Source organism: Nyctereutes procyonoides, unplaced genomic scaffold (assembly GCF_905146905.1).
Source record: "Nyctereutes procyonoides isolate TBG_1078 unplaced genomic scaffold, NYPRO_anot_genome, whole genome shotgun sequence".
Taxonomy (NCBI): Eukaryota; Metazoa; Chordata; class Mammalia; order Carnivora; family Canidae; genus Nyctereutes; species Nyctereutes procyonoides.
In genome coordinates, this window is record NW_026575140.1 from 6,770,149 (window position 1) to 6,793,689 (window position 23,541).

At 43.7% G+C, this 23,541-nt stretch overlaps 1 protein-coding gene and 1 pseudogene across 2 annotated transcripts in view; both read left to right on the forward strand.

Annotated features, from left to right (window-relative positions):
* The first annotated feature begins 226 nt into the window (after nucleotides 1-226).
* The window catches only part of PHAF1 (phagosome assembly factor 1), a 29,715-nt gene continuing 6,400 nt past the window's right edge, over nucleotides 227-23,541 (forward strand). Inside the window, exons 1-9 of one of the 2 annotated variants that reach the window (XM_055305453.1) lie at nucleotides 227-292; nucleotides 417-537; nucleotides 7,987-8,069; nucleotides 12,781-12,864; nucleotides 16,624-16,667; nucleotides 19,238-19,317; nucleotides 19,574-19,668; nucleotides 20,319-20,416; nucleotides 20,498-20,610. In XM_055305453.1, coding sequence (XP_055161428.1) covers nucleotides 474-537; nucleotides 7,987-8,069; nucleotides 12,781-12,864; nucleotides 16,624-16,667; nucleotides 19,238-19,317; nucleotides 19,574-19,668; nucleotides 20,319-20,416; nucleotides 20,498-20,610 — 661 coding nt within the window. In that variant the 5' untranslated portion in view covers nucleotides 227-292; nucleotides 417-473. Of the gene's footprint in view, nucleotides 538-7,986; nucleotides 8,070-12,780; nucleotides 12,865-16,623; nucleotides 16,668-19,237; nucleotides 19,318-19,573; nucleotides 19,669-20,318; nucleotides 20,417-20,497; nucleotides 20,611-23,541 lie in introns of both variants that reach the window. The other variant, XR_008661867.1, reaches the window with a different exon arrangement.
* On the forward strand, nucleotides 5,640-7,223 carry LOC129497035 (60S ribosomal protein L7-like 1; annotated as a pseudogene).

A 23,541-nucleotide genomic window follows, 5' to 3' on the forward strand; every position in this document is an offset into this window, starting at 1 on the left:
TGTGTAGACGTTTAAGTGTGTGCAGTGTGGCGTGCGGATGTGGGTCACGGAGCACGCGCCCCCGGCTCCGCAAGCGCGCACCCGGCCCGGCGCTACTGTCGGGCTTCGCTCAGCCTTCGCCCCGCCTTCCACAGCACTGTGCGCGTGCGCGACCCCGCCTTGGGCTCCTCCCCCGAGACTGAAACCCCGCCTTGCCCCGCCCCAGCCACGCTTTACGGCCCCGCACGCCAGTTTTGCTGCAGACGCTCCGGCTGTCGCCGCTGCCCCTGCCGCCGCGGCTGCTGCCGGTGAGGTGAGCTGGGCTGAGCCCCGCTGACCTGAGGTGTGGTGTTGGGCTGGTGCCGCGGGCAGCCGAGGACTAGGTGGAGAGCTGCGCCCGCGGGGACGGCGGGTCAGTTGCTGCTTTGTCTCCCCAGCTTGGGTGCTGTCTGCGCTGCTGCAGGGAGGCCGCCCCGGCCCGGCGAGCTGAACCAATGCTGGATCTGGAGGTGGTGCCCGAGCGCTCTCTGGGGAATGAGCAATGGGAATTCACGCTGGGTGAGTGTGGGTCCTGCTTCTGGACCTTACTCTGCTTCTCATTTCCCTCAAGGCGCTTCTTGCCTCTGACCTCTGCCCCTTATTCCCCTGCGCCTGCAGCTCGTCGCCTCCTCCGTCCTCTCGGCTCTTTGGGCCCCAGGCACTAAGTTACCCGCTGCTACTGGCCAGACCCTCAAGTGTGGCTCTCGTCCTGGCCTTGACGCCCTCGCCTCAGGCCTCAGCAGGGCTCCTCCTGGGGCAGTGGTACAGTAGTAATAATAACAACAATGGCCGACACGCCCCAAACACTTACTCAAGGGTAGACCTGCGCTCCTGTGCGTAATTATCTCAAGTATGCGTCCTTGGGGCCGGAGGGCCCGTACTATTGTTTTCCTATTTCCATTTTGCAGACTTAACAGCTAAAAAGTGACTGACACCCTGAAACGCCACAGTAGTCCGTCTTCCTTTGCTCCTCTGGGCTGTAGGTTGCCTGGTCTGAAGGGAAAAGCTAGGGTTAGGTCCCCTAATCACATGTTAGGAACCTAGTCGAGGGAGGTGAGAAGAGTCTGTGTATTAAATAAAGGAACTTGTGACTTGTTTCCTTCTTGTTTTTAATGTGGTCGATGTGTGTGGTGTAATCCTAAACCCAGACCTTAGCAGAGAGAGTTGAAGCTTGAATGAAATTCGAGTTCATGGAAAGTAACATTTAGTTTGTATAAAATGCGGTTTGGCCATTTTTGGGGTTTTGGCCCAGTTTCAACTCTTCCCAACATCACTACCTTTATGTGTACACATTCAGTAACTCCGGTGTATGTTTACAATGATCCAGCACTAGAAAAGGAGTGTGAAGCAGGTGTTGGTCCTCTTTGTTTGTGCAGACTTGAACTTTTGTCCCACTAATTTGGGCTACTGGACTGAGTCACCTGCTCCTTTGAGCTATAGCTCTTGCATGAATCTGGAAGACTCTTGTCAGTGGAGGCATAGTAGAGGAGACACTGCACAATAGATGCTGGTAGGACCCTGCTGGTGCTCATTGTCTCTGTGAACTAACTGAACTACACACCTCTGGGTAATAGGAACCGGTTTTAATGAGAGGCCTTAGCCAATTTCTCATAGCTTACACCACTCCTGTAGAGTTCTTCCCAAAATTTTAGCTGGTATGAAACACTTTGGCCTCTTGTGAAGCACCAAGAGGTTGATTGGGAGGCCGGTGTTATATTTGCCTCCAGACCCATTCACATGGGTGCTGTTTGCTTTCTATTTAAGAAAGATCCTCCCCTACGCACAGTTTCTCTTACCAGTATTTCATCGGGCTGAGTGAGAACCACAGCCATAGCTTCAAACTGCTTGATGATGCATCTAGTTTTCGGATCTCAACGGTACAGAGCCTCTTAGCCAAAAGTAATGATTAGAATGTCAGTTGAAGGGGTACCTGGCTGGCTCAGTTCTTGATCCCGGGAATTGTGAGTTTGAGCCCCACATTGGGGGTAGGGTTGACTTATAAACAATTGGGGGTAGGATTGTCACCTGAGACCAGGATTCCTCTTTCACCCCCACTCCCCAAAAAAAAGCCTGGTGGAAGAGCAAGGCTTCCTCTGTCACCTGTTGTTTAGATTCCTTAGCCCCCACTCCTAACTCTGCCAGTTTCTAGTAATCAAGGATTTGGGTAGCTCTTTCAAACTAAATAGCAAAAAGAATGAAAAGAGCTTTTCTGTACAATGACCCAGAATTGAACTTTGAGGGAAACGTCATAGAAGTGGCTTGACCTTAATGATTCTCTGTGGGTCTTAAGAATCTGTATTTTTAGGGGTGTGTGGCTGGCTGGATTGGTAGAACATGTGACTTGATCTCAGGGTTATAGGTTTGAGCCCCACATTGGGTGTAGAGATTACTTAATAAAATTGTTTTTAAAAATCTGCAGTTTTAAATCAGGTCTACCTGAAAGATTATGGTTATTTTCACTTCCTCAAGCTTAAAAAAAAATTTTTCCCCCTCTCTCTCAGTCTTCTTTCTCCCCAGCCCTCAACACATCTAAACTCCAATTGGGGCTGATAGGTAGGGATAGGTCTCAGAAGTGGATCTTTGTTTTAGAATTACATTCCTAGGCTAGAGAACCAGTGCTTAACTAAAGTCACTAAAACCCTGTAAGGTAATTTCCATTTGCCAGTGAGGAGCAAGCTCAGAAAAGTAGAGATGAAAGGTAGGTAGCTGAACAGGGATTTCCTGCTTCCCACCCCTCTGCTCTTCTGAGGATTGGCTCAGCTTTGTGTCTCAGTTCTTCTTGGTAGCTGCAAATGCAGATGCATCTAGCCCTTGCCATCATCTGCCTGGCATCACAGTGGGGAGCTGCATCCAGCTTCTTGGCTGCCTTCCTGGCCTTTGTGTAATGCTGGGAGCTTAGGGAAATGCCAGTAACACAGGGGCAGGAAAACCTAGGCAAAGAGGAATCTCTGAGAATGCCATTGATGGCTTGACTTTACTCCCCTTGACTAGTAGTGGTGGAGTAAAGGCAGAACAAACTAGAAATGTTTTCATTAAGACTTGGAGAATGTATTGGTGTGGAGACATGTGTCTGAACTGTTCTAGAGAAACTGAAGGCTCATTCTATTGAAGGCAGCGTGTATACCTCTTGTGGATTCTGCTTACAAACATAAGTTGAATAGGAAATGGTCATATGCCCTGAAGAGCTTAGTCTGGTGTGAGGGAAGGGTTACAGAAATAGTATATTTTATTAAAATGAGGTAGAAGTTGTATAGGGTTCTTTAGAAGGGGAGAAAGAACTTGATCTGACCTGGGGATTCGGGGGGGGGGGGGCTTTCTTCAAGCCACAGGAACCAGTGGATACCTGGATCCAGTGAGCACCAGGAAAGCTCTATCAGAAATCTGCCAGATTTCTCTTCTACAGTGTCTCTATAGACATAAATTTTCCAGTCAAATTCAAAACAAAACAATGGGAAAGATTGTGTGTGTAGGGAACTATAAGCCATTTGGTATTATAATTAGAACATGCTGTACTGATGAAACAAGAAAGTAGGTTTTCCATATTCCCAGTGCTCTTTGGTTTTAGCTGCCTAGGACACTACCAAGGAGTTTGGGGTCCAGTGGAAAAGAGGGTATCTATTAGTGAAGTGTGTTGTGGACATGGATTTAGGAAGAAAGTTAGAGACTAGATTTGGGGAGGTAGAGAAGGAGAAGGAATGTGAAAGAGTGGTCACCAGGGTCTGTGGTACAGGACTTACATGTCCCATAATTGCTTTGTTTCACTCAATCAGAGCTCAATAGATACATAAGACCACCTGCTAAGCACAGTGATTGGGTGCTGGGGATACAGCAGTGAGTAAGACAGATAATGTTTCTGTCCTTAAGGTATAGCAGAGATGAATAGATAAACTGGATAGGAGGCTTCATTAGATAAGGCGGTTGCGGAAGTGAGATGTGAGTCAAGAACTAAAGAATGAGAAGAAACGAATTATGGGAAGAACACTACCTCAGAATCTGAACTAGCTCAAAGGGCTAGGATAGGAAAGAGTTTGACATGTCCTTGGAGCAAAGGAGGCATGATGAGCAGTGGAAAGAAAAATGGAAGTGGACAAGATCCAGAATATTCAGGAACTTTAGGTGGTAGCATGTTATTTGAGTTTTATTGCTCTATAATGAGAAACCATTGGAGGATTATAAGCAGGTAAATGATGAGATCTATAAGATATAGGATATATATACAGGTTAGAAGGCTGACATACACTCCATACTCATTTTGGGTCTAGGTAACTGTTAAAACTGGAGCAATCCTCTAGTTTCTTTGCCATTCATATGGTTGGTTCCCTTTAGAGGCTTTTTGTAGCCTTCCTTTATCAGCAGCTGAGTGACAACTGACCATCATAGCTGGTTTGTCTCCTCTAGGTGGATTCCTCTCCTGGTGACTCAGGATTTGAGGACCTGAAGATTCCAAGGCCAGAGATTTGATGTGGTTAAGTAGAAAAGAATCCTCCCTTGAGAAACTGATTTGTAGGACAGCCCTGGTGGCTCACCGTTTAAGCGACTGCCTTTGGCTCATGTCCTGATCCTGGAGTTCGGGGATTGAGTCCCACATCGAGCTCCCTGCATGGAGCCTGCTTCTCTCTCTATGTCTCTGCCTCTCTCTCTCTCTCTCTCTCTCTCTCTCTCTCTCTCTGTGTGTGTGTGTGTCTCTCATGAATAAATAAATTTAAAAATCTTAAAAAAAAAAAAGAAAAGAAGGAAAGAAAGAAACAAACAAACTGATTTGTGCCATGTGGGTCAGAGAAGCCATGTGGCCTTCTATTTCTCAACACCTAACTGAGCTTATCTGTCTGTTCCACATGGATGCTTGCCCATTCATTTGGGAGAGATAGCATAGAAACTTCTCCATTTCAAGAATGGCAAAGCTGAGTGATGCATCCAACTTGGTCATTTTCTCAACAAACATTTATTAAACCTTTACTGTGTACCAGGCCCTATATTATAGAAGGTTGGAAAGTGCCTTGTTATTATAGAAAGTTGGAAAGTGCTCCTCCAACTTTCTTCAGACTGTAGAATGGACCATCAAATGAAGGCAGGGTTAGATCATTGTCTAAATGTAGACAAACCATGTTTTTATAACCTCCTATTCTCTGTGTAAGCTCTTTTCTGCACATCGTCCTAGAATCAGAGGTAAACTGATCTTGAATGGAAGCCACTGTGCTTGCCTGAGGTCATATGGTGGTCCTTCCTCCCTTTCTCTTATTACCTACTCCATTATCCTTCAGCTCTGTTGAATAAATATTTATTCAACAGCCACTATGTGGTCAAGCCTGTACTGGGTGCTGGGGATCCAGAGAGTGGTGAATAATACCACTATCCTTGGGTTCATAAAGCTATGAGTCTTTGACTTTGGATTTAGTCTGAGACTTTGTTTTGAATTGCCTCTGTGAATTTCTTCTTGTTTGAAATATAATGAACTCTGAAACATACTTTTTTGTATTCCCTGGTAGTCCTTGGGATCTTAAAGATACTGGATTTCTTAAATTGGGGGCATATATAAATTTGTTTATAATGGGCCTTGAGTTTAAAAATCAAGTATTAAGATTTAGAGGATTTGTGAGTTGATAAGGATCCAGTGAAATCCTTAGTAAAATAAGGATTCTTGAGCAGTAGCCGCTGCTCGGGAAACATGGCGGAGCAAGAGCAAAGAAAAAAGATCCCTTTGGTTCCAGAAAATCTCCTGAAAAAGAGGAAGGCTTATCAGGCCCTTAAAGCCACTCAAGCAAAGCAGGCGCTTTTGGACAAGAAGGAGAATAAAGGAAAAAAGCTCAAGTTTAAGCGACTGGAGTGGTTCCTACATGATTCCTGGCGGCAGCAGCGTGACAGGGTGCGCCTCAGACGCCTGGAAGTGAAACCTCATGGCTTAGAAGTGCCAGATAAACATTCCTTGGCCTTCATTGTACGCATCCAAAGGATTAATGGGGTGAGTTCACTGGTACAGAGGACCATTGCAAGGCTGCGCCTGAAGAAGATCTTCAGTGGTGTCTTTTTCAGAGTAACCCCCCAGACCATGAAGACACTGCGGATAGTGGAACCTTATGTGACCTGGGGATTTCCAAATCTGAAGTCTGTCCGGGAACTCATCTTGAAACGTGGACAAGCCAAGGTCAAGAATAAAACCATCCCTTTGACGGACAACACAGTGATTGAGGAGCATCTGGGGAAGTATGGTGTTATTTGCTTGTAAGACCTCATTCATGAAATTGCCTTTCCGGGGAAGAATTTCCAGGCCATCTCTGCGTTCTTACGTCCTTTCCACCTCTCAATGGCCCGACATGCTACCAAGAATAGAGTGGGCTTTTCCTCAAGGAGGTGGGCTTACCTGGCTATCGAGGTGAATGCATCAATCAGCTCATTCGGCGGCTGAATTAAACCCAGAATATCTGGAAGCACAGTGCATTGGTGGCATGTGTTTTGTCTTCTGGAATTGTTACCAGTATCTTCAAAGAAGATTATTTTCTGCTATATCTTCAGAAACTAGAGAGAGGGTCAAGGAAAAGATGATGATGCTCCTGGCAGGCACTTCTGACCACAGCAGTTTCAGTGTAAAATTCCAGTGTATTTTCCACGTTGCCTGCCACTGCCACCTCTCAAATCAGCAGAGGACTCATGCCATAGAAGGAGTCCTGCTGCATCACATTTTCTGTTCTGAGGTTTAATGGTGAACAAATACCCAAACGTGAATGGAAGACGGCAGTGGACCAAGCTCAGGGACATACTTGAACCTGGGGGTTCTGGGGCCTTGTTTTGGACAGACCTTGAAATAGTTACAAAGAAGAGCACAAAAACAGTGCTCAGCTGTCTCTGCTGTGAGTCCATGTTCTAACTTTTTGGTGACAGCTTTGCGAGTTCTCACACTTGGCTGGCCCCTGAAGTGTATTTGGTGGCATCCTTCACCTAGCCTGCCATTGGCTTGGTCCATTGCTTTAGCTCAGGATCTTAACCTGTTCTTGGGTCTCTGAGAAGGGAATAGCACTTTTCCCAGAAAACCCATACACTCAGATTTTTGCTTGGAAGTTTTGTATGTTCATAGACTCTTCTTAGGGATCCATGCACCTATGTAAGGAAGTCCTGCAATACCTGGATTGGTCACCTAGGCCCTGACATTGTTAGTCTTCTCTGGTCTCATGGCCTGTGGAAGACCAAAGTTTACCAAGATAGCTTTTCCCCTTGACTCCAATTGGGTGTTTCCTAGGAACACAGTGGTAGGGCAGCCCGGGTGGCTCAGCGGTTTAGCACCGCCTTCAGCCCAGGGCGTGATCCTGGAGACCCAGGATCAAGTCCCGCATCAGGCTCCCTGCATGGAGCCTGCGTCTCCCTCTGCCTGTGTCTCTGCCTCTCTCTCTCTCTCTCTCTCTCTCTCTCTCTCTCTCTCATGAATAAATAAAATCTTTAAAAAAAAAATAAGGATTCTGGTAGATCTGTGATTCTGGTAGATGTGTGATTTTTAACTTTTTAAACAAGCCCTTACAAGTCATGTGCTCCTGCAGACTCTCCTTTGAGAGATGAGGAGACATGCCAGAAAGTAGAGGAAGGAACCTGCCCTAGATTATGTAATTCGTGGCAGAGTGAACCAGAACCTTGGTCTCCAGATCCAGTCATGAAGTCCCTGCTTTTCTCACTGTTCTTTGGTTCATGCTGACTTTGACTTCTCTGAGCCCTTTTCCTGCTCGGAATTGACACATTCCTTCTCATTTCCAGGAGTCTCTTGTATATTCACTCCCTCCCCTTAAGCAATCCAACTGATCCCTTACTGCTTGCTGCTAACTTTATTCTAGCTCTTGCTGCTTACTGAAGTTTTATTTACTAATATGTTTATAGACCTGCCCTCCCATCACAGGCTTTATGGCAGAGTCTAATACCTAGTATTAAGATAAATGTCAGTAAATGAATAGCCCAAGTAACCACACAGGTATCCTTCCTTTATTTCAGGAATGCCTCTGGCTCAGGCAGTGGCCATTCTTCAGAAGCACTGTCGCATCATCAAAAATGTCCAGGTTCTCTACAGCGAACAGGTGAGTGGTAGCTGCTTTGTTTACTGAAATAGCATTCCTCATCATTGAGTCACCTCCAGAGGTTGATGCTCTGGGAGAGGCAGACTGGCAGGGATTGCTAGGTCATTGTGTTTGGGAGAATCTCTAGCCCTAGTCAGTTACTAAGTACATTTTCTTTGATTCTGAAACTTTTGGTCTTGATAATCTAGTGCTGTCAGTTTTGGAAGAGCATTAATAACTGAACTTGTTTGATGTATTTGACTTACCTGCTGGTCCTTAGACGGGGACATTTCAGTGGGTGGTTACCTCAGGGACTGTTTTGTCTCCTAGGGTGCTTGCCTTCCACTTTTGTGTTTAAAATATAATCTTTTCTGATTTGTTGATTGCTTTAGTTTGTGTTCAGAGTTGTTGCAGAGCAAATTTCTAGCCAGCAGAGCACTTCACACTTAAAAAGAAGCAGGTATAGCTCACTACTTTAGTGAGAATGATCAGATACATCAGATCATATATCAGAATATTGGCTTCAAATTAATGGACATATTTCATATTTTGCTTTTTTTGGGGGGGGGTCTGATTTATGGTAGTCTCTATTAAATGTTGGTCAATTGTGCCAGGAATTAACCCCTATAATAATAATGTTGCATATATCTACAAAGACGTTTTCCATTTCCAGAAAAAGTGGATATGTTATATCAGAGGACTTTCTGAACATTCGGGTTTTTTGTGTTTGGTTTTATAAGTAAAGTTAGAGACTGTTATTTATGGGCTTTTAGAAATAGGATTCCTATCTCTCTAAAAATGCAATCTACCTTCTGAACTCTCTGAAACCTGTGATTTTTCTGTGACATAGACTATGTGTTGCTGTGTGGAGCAACATTTATGGTGTCCTATGTCTCACAAATCTTAGGGAATAAATAGTTTTGAGCCTGTACATGCTATAAGGTGTCCTTGTTGGCTTTTCTGAGACCTTTTAAGTACCGTTTTTGATTATTTTAGTTCTATTTGTTCCAGTGAGTTTCAGATCCTAAAACAACAGTTTATTTTTGACATGAAGAATGTTGTGGATTAGAGGTGAGTGAGATTTCTCTGAGGCTTTCCAGTTTGTCCTAGTGTCAGAGTTGAGCCTCTTATCTATGTCCAAACATTACAGTCTGTACAATAATACTTCTTGCCAGCCCAGTGAGAGAGACCCTATATGAGGGATCTTCCTGAGACAGGGAATTCATAATCTCCAAGCAAGTGCTTAGATATTCTTGTGGTGCCTACCACATAACAAGGTACTTCTAAGAGTGGGCCAGGGGATTCCTTGAGCCACAGTATCAAAGTGTTTTCTCATTTATAAAATGAAGGATGGTGACTTTTCCTCTTTGTTGTACTCAGATGATCCCTAACCTACTCTGACTTTCAGCGTTACACCATGAGGGAATTACTCAACAATTAACAACCATCCAAACATGGATAATGGGCTTGCTTCTTGAGCTTATAACTCCTACACATTCAGTTAAATCAGATTTGGACACCCCAAAATTAGATACATCTGAAAATAGGCTTAAGCAGTTTTTAAGAACAAAGTTTGTTTCTAATATCACTGTCTTTGTTGTCTGTTGTTCCAGTCTTTGGGTATATATAGTAGTTTTAGCATTAAGCTCATTTCCTGATACCTTCTAAGCAGCTGGAATCAATTGGAAAATGTGGGCTTAGTCTAGACCTTGGTTCAGATCGGTGCTCTTTCTGTTTCTTAGCCGTTCAACTTTTGGCAGGTTAAAAACCTGTCTGGTTCTCCTTCTGTAATGTGGATATTCTATCACAAGTTTCCTTGTAATAGAATAATCTTTTTCAAAATTTTATTTATTGGGCAGCCCCAGTGGCCCAGCGGTTTAGTGCCACCTTCAGCCCGGGGTGTGATCCTGGAGACCTGAGATCAAGTCCCGCATCAGGCGGGCTCCCTGCCTGGAGCCTGCTTCTCCCTCTACCTATGTCTCTGCCTCTCTCTCTCCCTCTCTCTGTGTCTCATGAATGAATGAATGAATGAATGAATGAATGAATAAATAAACAAACAAATAAATAAATAAATAAATATTTTAAAAATAAAATAAAATTTTATTTATTTCTTTTAAGTAATCTCTACACCCAGTGTAGGGCTCTGACTCATGACCCCAAGATCAAGAGTTGAATACTTCTCTGACCAAACCAGCCAAGTGCCCTAGAATAGAATAATCTTTTGATGAGGATCAAGAGGAGGTGGTCTCTCAGAGCTCTGATGCAGTGCTTCTTCTTCTTCTTCTTTTTTTTTTTTTTTAAGATTTTATTTATTTATTCATGAGAGACACAGAAAGAGGCAGAGACATAGGCAGAGGGAGAGAAGCAGGCCCCTCACAGGGAGCCTGGTGCAAGACTCAATCCCAGGACCCCGGGATCACACCCTGAGCTGAAGGCAGATGCTCAACTGCTGATCCACCCAGGCGTCCCTGATGCAGTGCTTCTTAAATTGAGCCCTGGCTTCCTCTGCCCTCCTTCCTTTCCTTTCCCATTTGTCTCTTTGCTCCCATCAAGTGTGAAGAATAGTTTGGCCCCATTAAATGTTAGAAATATCTTTTTGTCTCTAGCAAACCACACCTTGGAAGTTAAATGTTCATATCAAGTAGGTCCCATCTTTCTTAGGAGAAAAAATGTTAACAATTAAGAGCAAACAGCTTTACTAAACTGTTTCATATGGAGAACTGTGTAGTTCTGGGTCACTCGAAGGGCCTGGTTAAACAACCACGTAGTTGGTTCTGGAGATATACTAATAAAATAATAGTTGTGAGGATAATTTGCTCACTTTTGAAAATTGTCTAGTTATGTCCTGAATTGTAACCATGCTGGGAGGAAAATGATTAGATCTTGGGAGAGTGTAAGAAAATTCAGATCCTCCCATCATTCTCCTCCAAGCAAGGATCTTTAAGGATGCTAAAATGTTGCTTCATCCTGCTTAGTGTCATGGAATAGCCCTCTCAGAAATGTGTTCTGAGGGGCGGCCCGGGTGGCTCAGCAGTTTTGCGCGGCCTTTGGCCCAGGGCGTGATCCTGGGGACCTGGAATCGAGTCCCACATCGGGCTCCCTGCATGGAGCCTGCCTCTCTTCTCTGCCTCTCTCTCAGTCTCTCATGACTGAATAAATTTTAAAAATTTAAAAAAAGAAAAGAAAAAGAAATGTGTTCTGGGTTGAGAATAATTAGCCTAAGGTCAGGATTCATTGTTGTATTATCTTGCTTAGACCTAATTTTTTTAGACATTCATACAGGCCTACTAGAAAATTACATGCTTTCTTCTAGTGTTTGCTGGGCCTGGTGGTGCCGCCCGGGCCTGCTACTGTGTGAAGATCATTGGGGTAGAAGGGAGCAGTCTGAACTAATCTCAGAGGGGTCTTGGAGAGAATTTTTCCAGTGAGGCCCACACCAGTGGCACCTGGCCTTCCAGCCTGCATCTCTATCTCTGACAGCGACATTTCTGTCATTCACTGTGCCTACTTTGGGAGGTTCTATAAAGAAACCTCTAAACTCTTTTAAGAGCTGTGTGCCAATTTCAAGCTTGGTTCAGGGCTACGGAATGTCTTCAGATGTCAAGTCCTTGAATTGATTGCATTGGAGCAAAAGCAGACTGGTGATGCAGACATGAGTCTGGATCTAAGTGCTGGATACTAAGTGCTGTGCTTGGTGCCTTTTCTCTTGCTATCTAGACCTACTACCTCTGTTCCCACAACCACCCTGGAGGGAAGGGATAATGGTATTCCCATGAAGAAACTAGAGCTCAGAGAAATTTTGAGAGTCACTTAAGGTCACCAGCTCACCAGTACTCAAGGCCAGCTCTGTCCACTCCTTTGTGCTGCTTGCTACTCCCTTCCCCATAGGACTCAGAAGGGACAAATGAAGAAATATGACTCCTTAGACCTTAGATTTGGGCTTTTCAGAAAAAAGCACATGTGATATGGGATGGTCAGGAGAGGGAAGGAAGGAGTAAGAGTATCATCTCATACACAAACATCACAAGATATTTCTTTGTCTTGGAACATGGCCTAAAGCAGTCAAAGTATAGAACATTTCCTGTGGATGGTACAAACAGCCTGGAAGTGAATGGACGTAGGTTCAGCTGACATGCAGTGAATACTACCTGCCAAGTTTGGGTCCTAGCAAGGCCCTTTTACCCGGCCTGTGTACCTCATTGGCTGCTCTGTAGGTTTTTTTTTTTTTTTTTTTTTTATTTACTTATGATAGTCACAGAGAGAGAGAGAGAGGCAGAGACACAGGCGGAAGGAGAAGCAGGCTCCATGCACCGGGAGCCCGATGTGGGATTCGATCCCGGGTCTCCAGGATCGCGCCCTGGGCCAAAGGCAGGCGCCAAACCGCTGCGCCACCCAGGGATCCCCTGCTCTGTAGGTTTGATAAGTAAACCCACGCTGTAGATGTAGACCCTGGACTCTCAAAAGAAAATGGTTTATATACTCACATAATCTTGGTCCTTTCCCTCAGGTATTATTACTAGAAGCCTAGAAAAAAGAGGCTCTTTTCAACTAGTATTAGGAAACAGCAGCTTCAGGCTGGAAGCAGAGAATACCTCATTCATACAACAGTTTGTTACTTGGGCGAGGGAAGGGCTGTCTGCACTTCCATAATCCCTGTGCATTGCATTTAGATTTGTAAGGTTTTTGGTAGTTGCTGTTGAGTAGTTTACAGTGCTTTATTTTTGTTTTGTAGTCTCCTCTAAGCCATGACCTCATCCTTAACCTGACTCAGGACGGAATCAAACTGCTGTTTGATGCTTTCAATCAGAGACTTAAGGTAACTATGATTGACAACTAAAATTGCATGTCAGGCTGATTAATACATGCTTTTGTAAGATGTTTCTGAAACTAATAAGTCAGAGTAGACTCTTGTGAATCAGAGTCCACCATAGTCTAGGGAACTGAAGCTGTGCCTGCTCCCCTACAAAAAGGGAAGCTGAAGGTGGGGTGTAGTGGTTAGAAAGAGGCTGGGAAGGACTCTATCTCAGGCTCCAGAAGTGAAAGGAGAAAAGTGTTGGAGATTTGGGGAATATGCTATGGGGAGGGGACTCAAGTTACTCAATTTAAGGAAAGTGAGAGTAGAGCTAAGTGTTTGACACAGATTATTCCAAGTCTTAAAAGTTTAGGATACTAAAAATGGGTCCTAACTGCAGAATAGGACCAAAAGGTTTTTGTATCTTGTTTTACTTCATTCTTAAGTCAAACAGTATGACTTGGAGGGTGAAAAATGGAACTGTTCTTCATAAAATGCTGGGGCTTAGGGCTTAACACCACTAGCAATGAGTTGGTTCTTTAACCCCCTTGAGGATATGTAAACAAACAACTTGGTGGTGTATAGGGTTTGTCTTAATTACTGTTCAAGTGCAATTTACTAACACCTGTTTCAGTCTAGGATGTTTTTAATACACTATTTACGAATGTCTGGGCTTCACAGATTAGTCATGTGACACTAGATTCATGCCTCAGAGTCACAAGGTTGAATGTGGCTCTGGGCAGTGGCATACCAGAGCGGTTGTCCTGGTTAGGCCATGCCTTTCCAAAAGACTTGGGTACTTCCTATTTCTTGTAATCCCATCCCAAGTGAGCTGCTAAGGAAACAAGACAGAACATGGAGAAGGAATCTGTACATTAAATGAGAATTCCTCATTTATGATGGCTCTTCAAAAGCAAATGTGAACATTCTTAACCTCACAACTACCTTGCCTCTCCTTGTGAACACATTCATCTTGTCCTTCCTGACCAGAAGTTTCATAGTGGGAAAGGAAAGAGGATGGTCATCAGTGTGGCTTCATTACAAATTGGGGGAAACATAATCTGGAAACAACTTTACAAAGAGTTATTTGTCTCAGCTTGGTAAGTCCACTTTAAGAAACATAACTCCAAAAGATTATGGGGAAGGTAATGTTGCCAGATATTTATAGCAGGGCTTTTCATAGTAATGAAAAGCTGGAAATAACCTAAATGGATAACAAAGGGGAATGGCTAGACAGCCCATCATAAAATCATAGCATGGTGTGAGGACAGTGTCATATATTTAGTGAGTACTTGGTACAAGTGAAGTACCTTCCCATACATTTCCTAACTTAGCAAGCCTGTGAGTAATACTGCTTTATCAGCGAAACAGTAGAGAGACAGAGGATGAGTGGTCTGCCAAGCTTTTAACCCTGAATTAATAAGTTAATTAATTCAGTGTGTGATGGCCACTGGCAATAGAAATGACTTAGCTTCTGTTGTTGTGTATGGGAAATAATGTGATATGAGCTGAAGAAAATTGTGTGAGCACACTATGGAGAACTGTGAGGAATGGAAGTACATTTGAATGGGAAAGGAAATAAATAGAACCTTCTCTTCTGCTTTTTGTAGGGTCCCTATGAAGGGGGTGGCGGCTGGGGCCCTGAGCCTCTGGAAACAGAGAAAGCATTCTCAGGTGCCCTTGGTTAGCATCAGGTTTGACATGCCCTTCTGCCTGCCCCTCATCCCAGCACTTAAGAATCCACCTCTCCCTGATTCCTTGACTCCCTGACTGTAAGAAAGCTTTGTTGAATGAGGCTTCACAAATCTGAACTTTTACAGCTACCTATCTTTTCCTTTCCTATCTTGGCTGCTGTCTTGGCTTCTGCTCTGGGAAAATCAAAGTATTTTCCAGCCCAGAGGGTGGTAGATCATGGACTTTTGACTTCCCTAGCTGCTTGTCCCCTGGCTCAGCAAGCTCCATGGACCAAAATCTGCTTGTTGATTTTTCTTGGTGACATGAAGGACTCCAAGATGTTTAGCACCTGGGGTCTCTTGCCACAAGTACCATCATACATAGACCCTGTGATTAACTCCGGTCCACTGTTCTTGCATTAGACAGGCCAGGTTGAAACACCCATAAGCGTTGGTCTCGGTTATTGGCAGGTGGGTAACAATGAGACAGAAGGAACATCATTGAGGCCTACCCCCACAGGGTGAATGGTGGGTCATTAGCCAGCTGTAGGGGTGGCAATCAGGGAGGCAGTTGTCTGCTCCTGCTATATAAGCAGGGCTTCTGGCTGAAGGTTGAGGCTCTCTGCCAGCATGAGGCCCTGGCCTTCGTGAAATGGCATACCAGTTTGGCATGATACAGGCTTTCTGAAGGGGACACTACGTATCTTATGAATCACAACTGTTCGCCTGTCCTTCCTTGTATGACCTCTCTTGGTACCTCTTTTCATGCTTTCTAGCTTCATATTGCCCTTAGCCAGCTTCGTAACAGTCAGACTTGCCTGATGTTTTAAGTACCTTTCCTGTGTGGAGTAATAAGCCAGACCTTAAAGGGCTTAACTTAGTGAGACTGGGAACAGCATACACAAGTAGTGTGGGAAAAGAGGTGATTGAAGTGCTGTGACAGCCCAGCAGAGGGAGTTACTCTTAGCACCAAGTAGGATCAGAATAGCTGCATTTAATTAAGAGGTGCCCAACTTGTGGTTTAGTGTTAGGATCATTAAATAAAGTTAGCAGTAAGGTCTGGCCAAGAGTAGACTGCCTATTATGTCTCATTTTCTATGGCAATGCTAGATACTTTTCTAGACACAGGGCCCCACAGCCCGTTCTAGGATGAGGCTCAGATTGTCGGGAAGTGGACGTTGAATCAGCTCTGCTTGTTTCTCTATAGTGAGCGCCAGGACTCCCAACTGGAGGGTAGTAGCTGGTGCTCCAGGCCCCAGCCAGCCATACTTCTGGCTACCAAGCCCTTGCTACGTTGGCATAGAAGACTTCCTAGTGCTCATTACTTGGCACCACTAGTGGCTGAGTGTTCAATACCTTTGTCTCTGCCCTGAGTTCTTGGCATTTAATTCAAGGCTGAACCCCTTGAAATGACACGAGGGTCCTAAGGTTTTCCAGATGCCCTTCAATAGAGATGTATGAATATTGTCCCACTTGTCCTAACCTAATGTAATATGACTTCTTTTCTAGCAGGATAGATCTCCTCCCATCCTTTTGTTTTGTAAGCTACAGTATTTTAAAGGTGTTTTTCAAAGTGATCTGATTTGGGGTCTTGCTAATGCAGCAAAGCTTGGAATAGAAGGAAGAAGGCTCAGTATCCAAAGGTACAACTTTAACCTTTAAGCTACATGATTTGTTCTGTGGAGGATTTCACTCTTCCATATGTGTAGAGTAGTAGATTAGTTATAGGAACTTGACCTGCTGCATACATGGATATATGTGGAACAGTCCACTAGAAGAAAGGAAAGGAGAGGTTATACTGTGTGTGTAGCATGGGTTTTTCCTCCAGATTTAAAAATGAGAACAAAACATGATGTGTGGTGCTTCAAGAAAATTCTGAATAGTGATAGATTTCTTTTTCTTCACTATTCTATAAATGTCTTTTTTTTTAAGATTTTATTTTTTAAGTGATCTAACCCATCAAAGGGCTCAAACTCACAACCCTGAGATCAAGATTCACATGCTCTACCGACTGAGCCAGCCAGGCATCCCTTTATAAATGTCTTTTTAGTCAATCTTTTTCAATTGCAGAGTATTACAGCGCTTAAACCTTTGATTTTTTTTTTTCAAGGTGATTGAAGTATATGACTTGACTAAAGTAAAGTTAAAATATTGGTAAGTTTACTCCCCTGCTGGTCTATGCTGCAGGATTGGTACATATGGAGTTTATCTATTACCCTCATTAAGTTAATAAAGGATTCCCATCCAGTTCTGGTGCCATGATTTCCTTAGGCAGCCTCCAAGCCTACTTAGCTTTCTGGAGAAGAGAAGGAAATCTTGTTTAAGGACATGCTGTGTGTAAAACACTTCTCATATATGTCAGTTTATTTAGTCCTCACAACAAAGGACCTCAGGTTAGAGGTGATGTGACTATCTTCTAGGTCACAGATGCTGCCTTCCCCCCACAACCATAGGTCTGACTTCAAAGCCTAGGTATGCTAAAGAGAATGCCAAAGGGATCACTATTTAGGAGCCAAAATCTACCTTTTTTTTTTTTTAAGATTTATTTAAAGAGTGCAGTGGGGAGGGGCAGAGGGGAGAGAGAGAGTCCTAAGCAGACTCTGCTCTGAGTGTGAAGTCCAACCCAAGGCTCAATCTCACAATCCTGAGATGACCTGAGCCAAAACCAAAAGTCATATGCTTAACCAGCTGTGCCACCCATTTTTCTTTTTCTTTTCTTTTTTCTTTTTCTTTTTTTTTTTTAAGATTTTATTTATCTGTTTGAAAGAGTAAGCACATGAGTGCATGGGGGAGAGGGAGAGGGAAAAGGAGAAGTAAGACTTCTTGAGGACATGGACCCCACCACGGGGCTTAAGATCATGACCTGAGCCAAAATCAAAAGTTGGACACTCAATCAACTGAGCCACCCAGGTGCCCCTGAAATCTACTTTTTAGAAGGAAAATAAGAATGCCTGTAGCATAAAAGAAATATTTGAGCCCCCATTATGGCAAGATTCTGTGCTAGCATCTAGAATGCTCCATATAGTAAGCTTCCTTAACAGGCTTCCCTTTCCCTTTTCAGGGGCATGAAAAAAGGCCAATTCCTGGGATTAGCTCAAGCAGCATTTGCCACTAGGGAAGTGGATAAATCAAATGTGTAATAGCACTGGCCCCTCCAGATTCTTTTTGTCTTTCAGTTTTGTTGGAGCCTTTGTACCTCAAGGTCTGGCTTCTTTTTTCCCTCTTAGTAGTTAGTGATGAGTAAAAGCATGGAGTCCAGGGGTCAGGCCTCCCTGGATTCATCATTCTGTTACCTCTGTGACCTTAGCATCATTTAACCTCTCTGAGCTTGTTTTCACATCAGAGAAATGAAGTCAGTACTGTGTGGCTGCTGGGTTAAGAAAAAGAGGTGTTCTAGCGTGCCTGGGTAGCACAGTCAGTTGGGCGTCCAACTCTTGGTTTTGGCTCAGGTCATGGTCTCAGGGTCATGGGATTAAGCCCTACATCAAGGCACACTCAGTACAGAGTATTCCTGAGACTTAAGACTCTCTCTTCCTCTCCTTCTGCACCCCTTCCCCCCAAATGAGTAAATAAATCTTTAAAAAAAAAGGTGTTCCATGAATTATGCTAATTTTTAAAATTATTCTTAACCTTTAAGCATTCTCCTGAAAGTCATGAATGCTGTATCTTCTTGCCCATCATCTGAAATCATGTGTCCTCTTTGTTCCCAAGCTCCTCCCCCCTCAGATCTTTCCCCTTTGCTTGGGATCCATTACCCCTCTCCAAATTCACCCAGTCCTTGAATGCTGTCTGTTAAGAAACAAGCTGCCTGAGGTGCCTGGGTGTTGCAGTTGGGACTCTGGGACTCTGGGTTTTGACTGAGGTCATGATCTCAGTTGTCCTATATGGGGCTCTGCACTCAGTGTAGAGTCCCCTTCAGATTCTTTCTCCTCCCTGTGCCCCTCTGTGCCTGCTCTGTCTCTCTCTTTCTGTCTCTCAAATAAAATCTGAGAAAGAAAGAAGAAAGAAAGAAAGAAAGAAAGAAAGAAAGAAAGAAAGAAAGAAAGAAAGAAAGAAAGAAACGAAAAAAAAAGGAAAAGAAAGAAAAAAGAGAAGAGAAAAGAAAAAAGAAAAAACAAGTTACCTTGCTTGGCTATACTGTTCTTTTAAGATGTTCATCCTCTTTTAAAAAAGTTCCTTTCCAAGCTAAACTATTAGTAGGCATTCTAGGAAAACATATTAACATTTTCTATTCCTGTGCCACTCTGTGGCATCCAAGTCTAGATGCCATGGGCTAAGACTGAATTTATTTCTTTCTAAACTGCCTGATGACCACACAGGTCTTGGAAGGCCTTAAGGATCAATTCTGTGTATCAGCCTTGGAGACTTGACTTGTTCTGACCTCATTTATTATCCCTCACTTAAAAGTTCTTTAATAAACTTGTCATTTTTCTTAAAGATTTTATTTATTCATGAGAGACATAGAGAGAGAGAGAGAGAGAGAGAGAGGCAGAGACATAGGCAGAGGGAGAACCAGGCTCCATGCAGGGACTGAATAGATGTGGGACTCAATCCCAGGACCCTGGGGTCACGCCCTGAGCCAAAGGCAGGCGCTAAACCACTGAGCCACCCAGGCATCCCTAAACTTGTGTTTTGACATACTTGTAAACTCACCTGCCTATGTTTAAAGAATAACTCTTCTAGCTACCATCTTCAGTGATTTGAAAAGCATCTTTGTTTTTCAGTGGAGTGCATTTTAACTCTCAGGCCATAGCTCCCACCATTGAGCAGATTGACCAGTCTTTTGGTGCAACCCATCCTGGAGGTAAGTCCATCTGATTCCTCTCCTTATCTGTTGCACCCCATAATGATGAACCTAGCAAGTGCACCATCCCCTGAAGCCAGGTTCCTATAGGATTTGACGGTTGATAACTGGGTGTGAAGGAAAGCTCCTGTCCCTTGTTTTCAGCGTAGTGGGTCAGTTCAGGATTCAGACATAAGGAAGATGGTGCCAGGCTGGATTGTGTTCATGTCTTCTGATATCATTCACCCATGTCATTGTCTCCTCCTCACTCCTACAGTGTATAACTCCGCTGAGCAGCTCTTCCACCTCAACTTCAGAGGACTATCTTTCTCTTTCCAGTTAGACTCGTGGACCGAGGCTCCCAAGTATGAGGTTAGCCCTTCCTTTCCTATGGTATTTGTCACCCAGTACCAAGGTGATATGGACCCAGCAGACAGTGCCACCAGGGAAGCTGGATAGGTACCCTTTCTTTGGTTTCCTCATCTCTGAGGTCTTCAGGGACCAAGAGTGGTAGAGTGGGTGGGACTGATAGCAAGAACAAAGCCCAAGCTGGCATTCCCAAGAAGAGGGCGCTTCTCACTGCATAGTGAGGTCAGGCTTACTTTTCAGAAATAAATTCAGTTGTACTTTGCTTTAAAACTCCAAATCACTGTGGAGGTTTTTTAAGTGGCCTAGAATTTGAGACTTCATTCTGGATTTTCATTTATCTATTGCTTTTAGCAAAATGTTATATTCATCCTTAGGTAGCAGCATCTTTAGGGTCATGAAATGATAGACTTTTGGTGAGGCTTACATTTTACTAAAGAAAGTATTCCCATAATTTCTTCTTGATGAAGGAAGGAAAAACTAAAATTAAAAATGGACTTGCATGGATGGGATGAGTTTATTGACCTGGAACCAGGTTTGACTGTGTGCTTTGACCTGACCAGTTCTTGAAGACCATGAGGGCTGGGGAAATGCCAGACCCTGGCTTACATGGCCTGCAGTATGCTTTTAGTAAAACTTTTGTCTTGTGTTTGCAGCCCAATTTCGCCCATGGCCTGGCTTCTCTCCAGATACCCCACGGAGCGACTGTGAAACGAATGTACATCTACAGTGGAAACAGCCTGCAGGATACCAAGTATGTGTGGGGAGCACAAGCTTCATGGGCCATGGGTTCCTTGGGAGGAAGGGCAAGCCTCTGCTCATTCTTTGCCTCCAGGGCTCCCGTAATGCCCCTGAGCTGTTTCCTTGGCAATGTGTATGCTGAGAGTGTGGATGTTCTTCGAGATGGAACTGGACCCTCAGGTTTACGACTTCGGCTACTTGCTGCAGGTCAGTTACTGGCCTTGGGGTAGTGGATTCCCCATTATATCCATGTTGAGACAGCCCAAAATCGCACATGCTTAAAGATAGTTGGTACAAGACAGTACAGATATTTATGGTTAAAGCTTTTGTTTAAATTTGTGAAGGAACAACACACAGTTTTATCATTACAAAATCTTAATAAATGACAGTAGCACTGCTTCCCCTAGCATGTACGTAAGCCTTCTGTGTGCTTATATAGTTTTGCAGTGCTTCCCAGTCTGTTTACTGGAAATGTATCTTATGGGCTGCAATATTGGTCTTTTCTCCCCTTTTCCACCCCCCTTTTTTTTTTTTAAGATTTATTTGCCCATTTTGAGAGACCACGCAATGGGGAGGGGCAGAGAGAGTCTTAAAGCAGACTCCCCCACTGAGCACAGAGTGTGACATGAGGCATAATCCCACAACTCTGAGATCACGACCTGCGCCAAAACCAAGAGTCGGATGCTCAACCAACTGAGCCACTCAGAGATCCCAATCCTTTTTCCAGCCTTTATGCCATTTCTCAGTAGGCTGGCAGCTGGGACTTTTTGGATTATGATTTGGCCAGACCCTGCTGGGAGTTTTGCTGACTGTGAACAAAAAAAGAGCTGCTACCTTCAATGGATAGCCTCTCCAGGATCCATGCCTCTTTTGTGATTTCCTTGTGTGTGGCTAATCTTAGCTACTGTAGACCTTGAGCCACACTTAATAGTATAGGCCATGTCTTTGACCTGGGATCCAGGATAGAGGCTGTGCCTTCAAGAGGCTCAGTCTAGCTTAGTGAGTACTGAGTATTTGTTCATAAATTAGGATCTTGCGTTAGTTTCTAGGGCACTGGTTCTTAACTATGAAGAATTTGGCATATAAACTGAAGTTACTCCCCTGAACAATTAAGTAGTTCACAAGCTCTATGTTAGAAATTTTTTTTAAATGTGGTTTTCTAGCCAAAGCAGAAAATTCTACTTAAAAGAATGTTGCACTTGAGCTATAGTGTTTGAGAGAATTAAGATGTAGCAACAAGGTCAAGTGATTTAGGGTCTCTTTTGCCAGGAGGGTCACTCCTTGAAACAGCAAGGTAGCCAAGGATGGTGCAGTTATCCCAGGTGACAGCAAGAGGAGTCTGTTGGGAGAGGGGAATCTCCTCTAATTCTGGCTTCCACCCTGTACAGCACACTCCCAGCAATCACATCTCACTGCTTACAGGGTCAGTGGGAGAAATACTTTAAGTCAGGGACTCATCAAATTACTATCTAATCAAGTACTTGTTGAAAGTTTCCTTTGGTAAGCAGAAAGGTAGCTTGTCTCAACCAACCCATTTCTCACATGTTTCCTTATGGATTGTAGCTACCAGGATGTTTTTAAGATAGGAATTCAGTATAACTGCCTTGGTCCCCACAATAATTTATAGGAAGATTCACTCCAGGGAATCAGAAACTAAAATAGCCTCCTAAAACTAAGGATATTTTCCCCTGGGTAGGCTTTAAGTAGGGTCAGACGAGAGAAGACTTGCCTGTGAAGATTGCCTTCCCTATCACCCCACCCATCTGGACCTTTACAAGTGTCTGGTACCTGGAGATTTTGGGCATATAGTCTAGCTTGGCAGGACTTTTGGTGGGTTCTGTAGGCCACCCAGGCTTGCCTAAGCACAAGATTTATAGGCAGAGGTTAATGTAGACTGTTTTTCTGTGACCTCATTAATTTAAACACAACCATTACTTGCCACTCAGTGTATGTGTGCTGTGACTGAAGACTGTTGGGTTAGTTGAAGAACTCAGAACTCAGTACCAGCTTATTTCAGATTTTAGATTCCTGAAGTCTTCCCTATATAACAAATGGATTATTATACCTGAAAGAGCTTTGTCAGCTATAAAGTTCTGTTCAGAGTAAGGTGATGGTGATTATCATATACCAGGAAATGCAGGCTTCCCCAGTTCTTGCCTCTTTTGGGGGGCAGGTTGTAGAGAAGTAAAACACTTTGTCTTCCCATCCACAGAATGGGGGAATTTTACTGTTGGTGTGTCTTTTCCTATTCCACAGCTACTTCTGTGTGTGTGTAACTGGAACCATTTCTAAAATGTATTAGAGTCAGGGTTTAAAGATTTTTCCCAAAGAAGAAACTTCTGTCAAATGGGATTTTCTTATCCTCCCACTTTCCTGGTTTGTCATTTTTTGAGAGTTAGTGGGTCCATCGGTGTTTGTATAATTAGGGAGTAAGTTAATGGATGTTTCCTGTTGACTTCTCTATAGAGTGATTTTTAGGTCTAGTCTCTAGTTGGGGGTTACCATTGAGAAGCCCCTCTTAACATAAATTCCTATATCTTAACAGGACCTAGAAAGTGGCAAGAGATAATAGCACCTCATTATATACTTTCATAGCATCTCTGCTGCTGTTTTTTTTTTTACCATAGTTGTGTGGTGTCGAATTGGAATCGTCACACCATAAGCTCCAATATGGGCAGAGACTGCATTTGTTTTGCTCAGCATGTTTCTTCAATATCTTACAAAGTGTCTAGCCCATGGTAGTCAATAAGTAAATATTTGGTGAGTGAATGAATGAAGTTTTCAGAGCTCCACATCACTTTTCTTGGATTGAATGAGTCTCTGGGATTCCTTCTTTCTTTTTTTAATTATTATTATTATTATTATTATTATTTTTTTTTTTTAATGAAAGAGATGGGGAGGGGGCAGAGGGAGAGAGAGAGAGAGGGAAAGAGACTCTTAAGCAGGCTCCATGGCCAATGCCAGGACTCAGTCTCATGATCCTGAAATCATGACTTGAGCCAAAATCAAGAGTCAGATACTTAACTGACTGAGCCACCCAGGGGCCCCTCTCTGGGATTATTTCAAGAAGATAGTGATCTCTCATAGCATCTCAAGCCCCGTGACCTAGTATTTCTGCTTGCATGCAGTCTTCCCCTC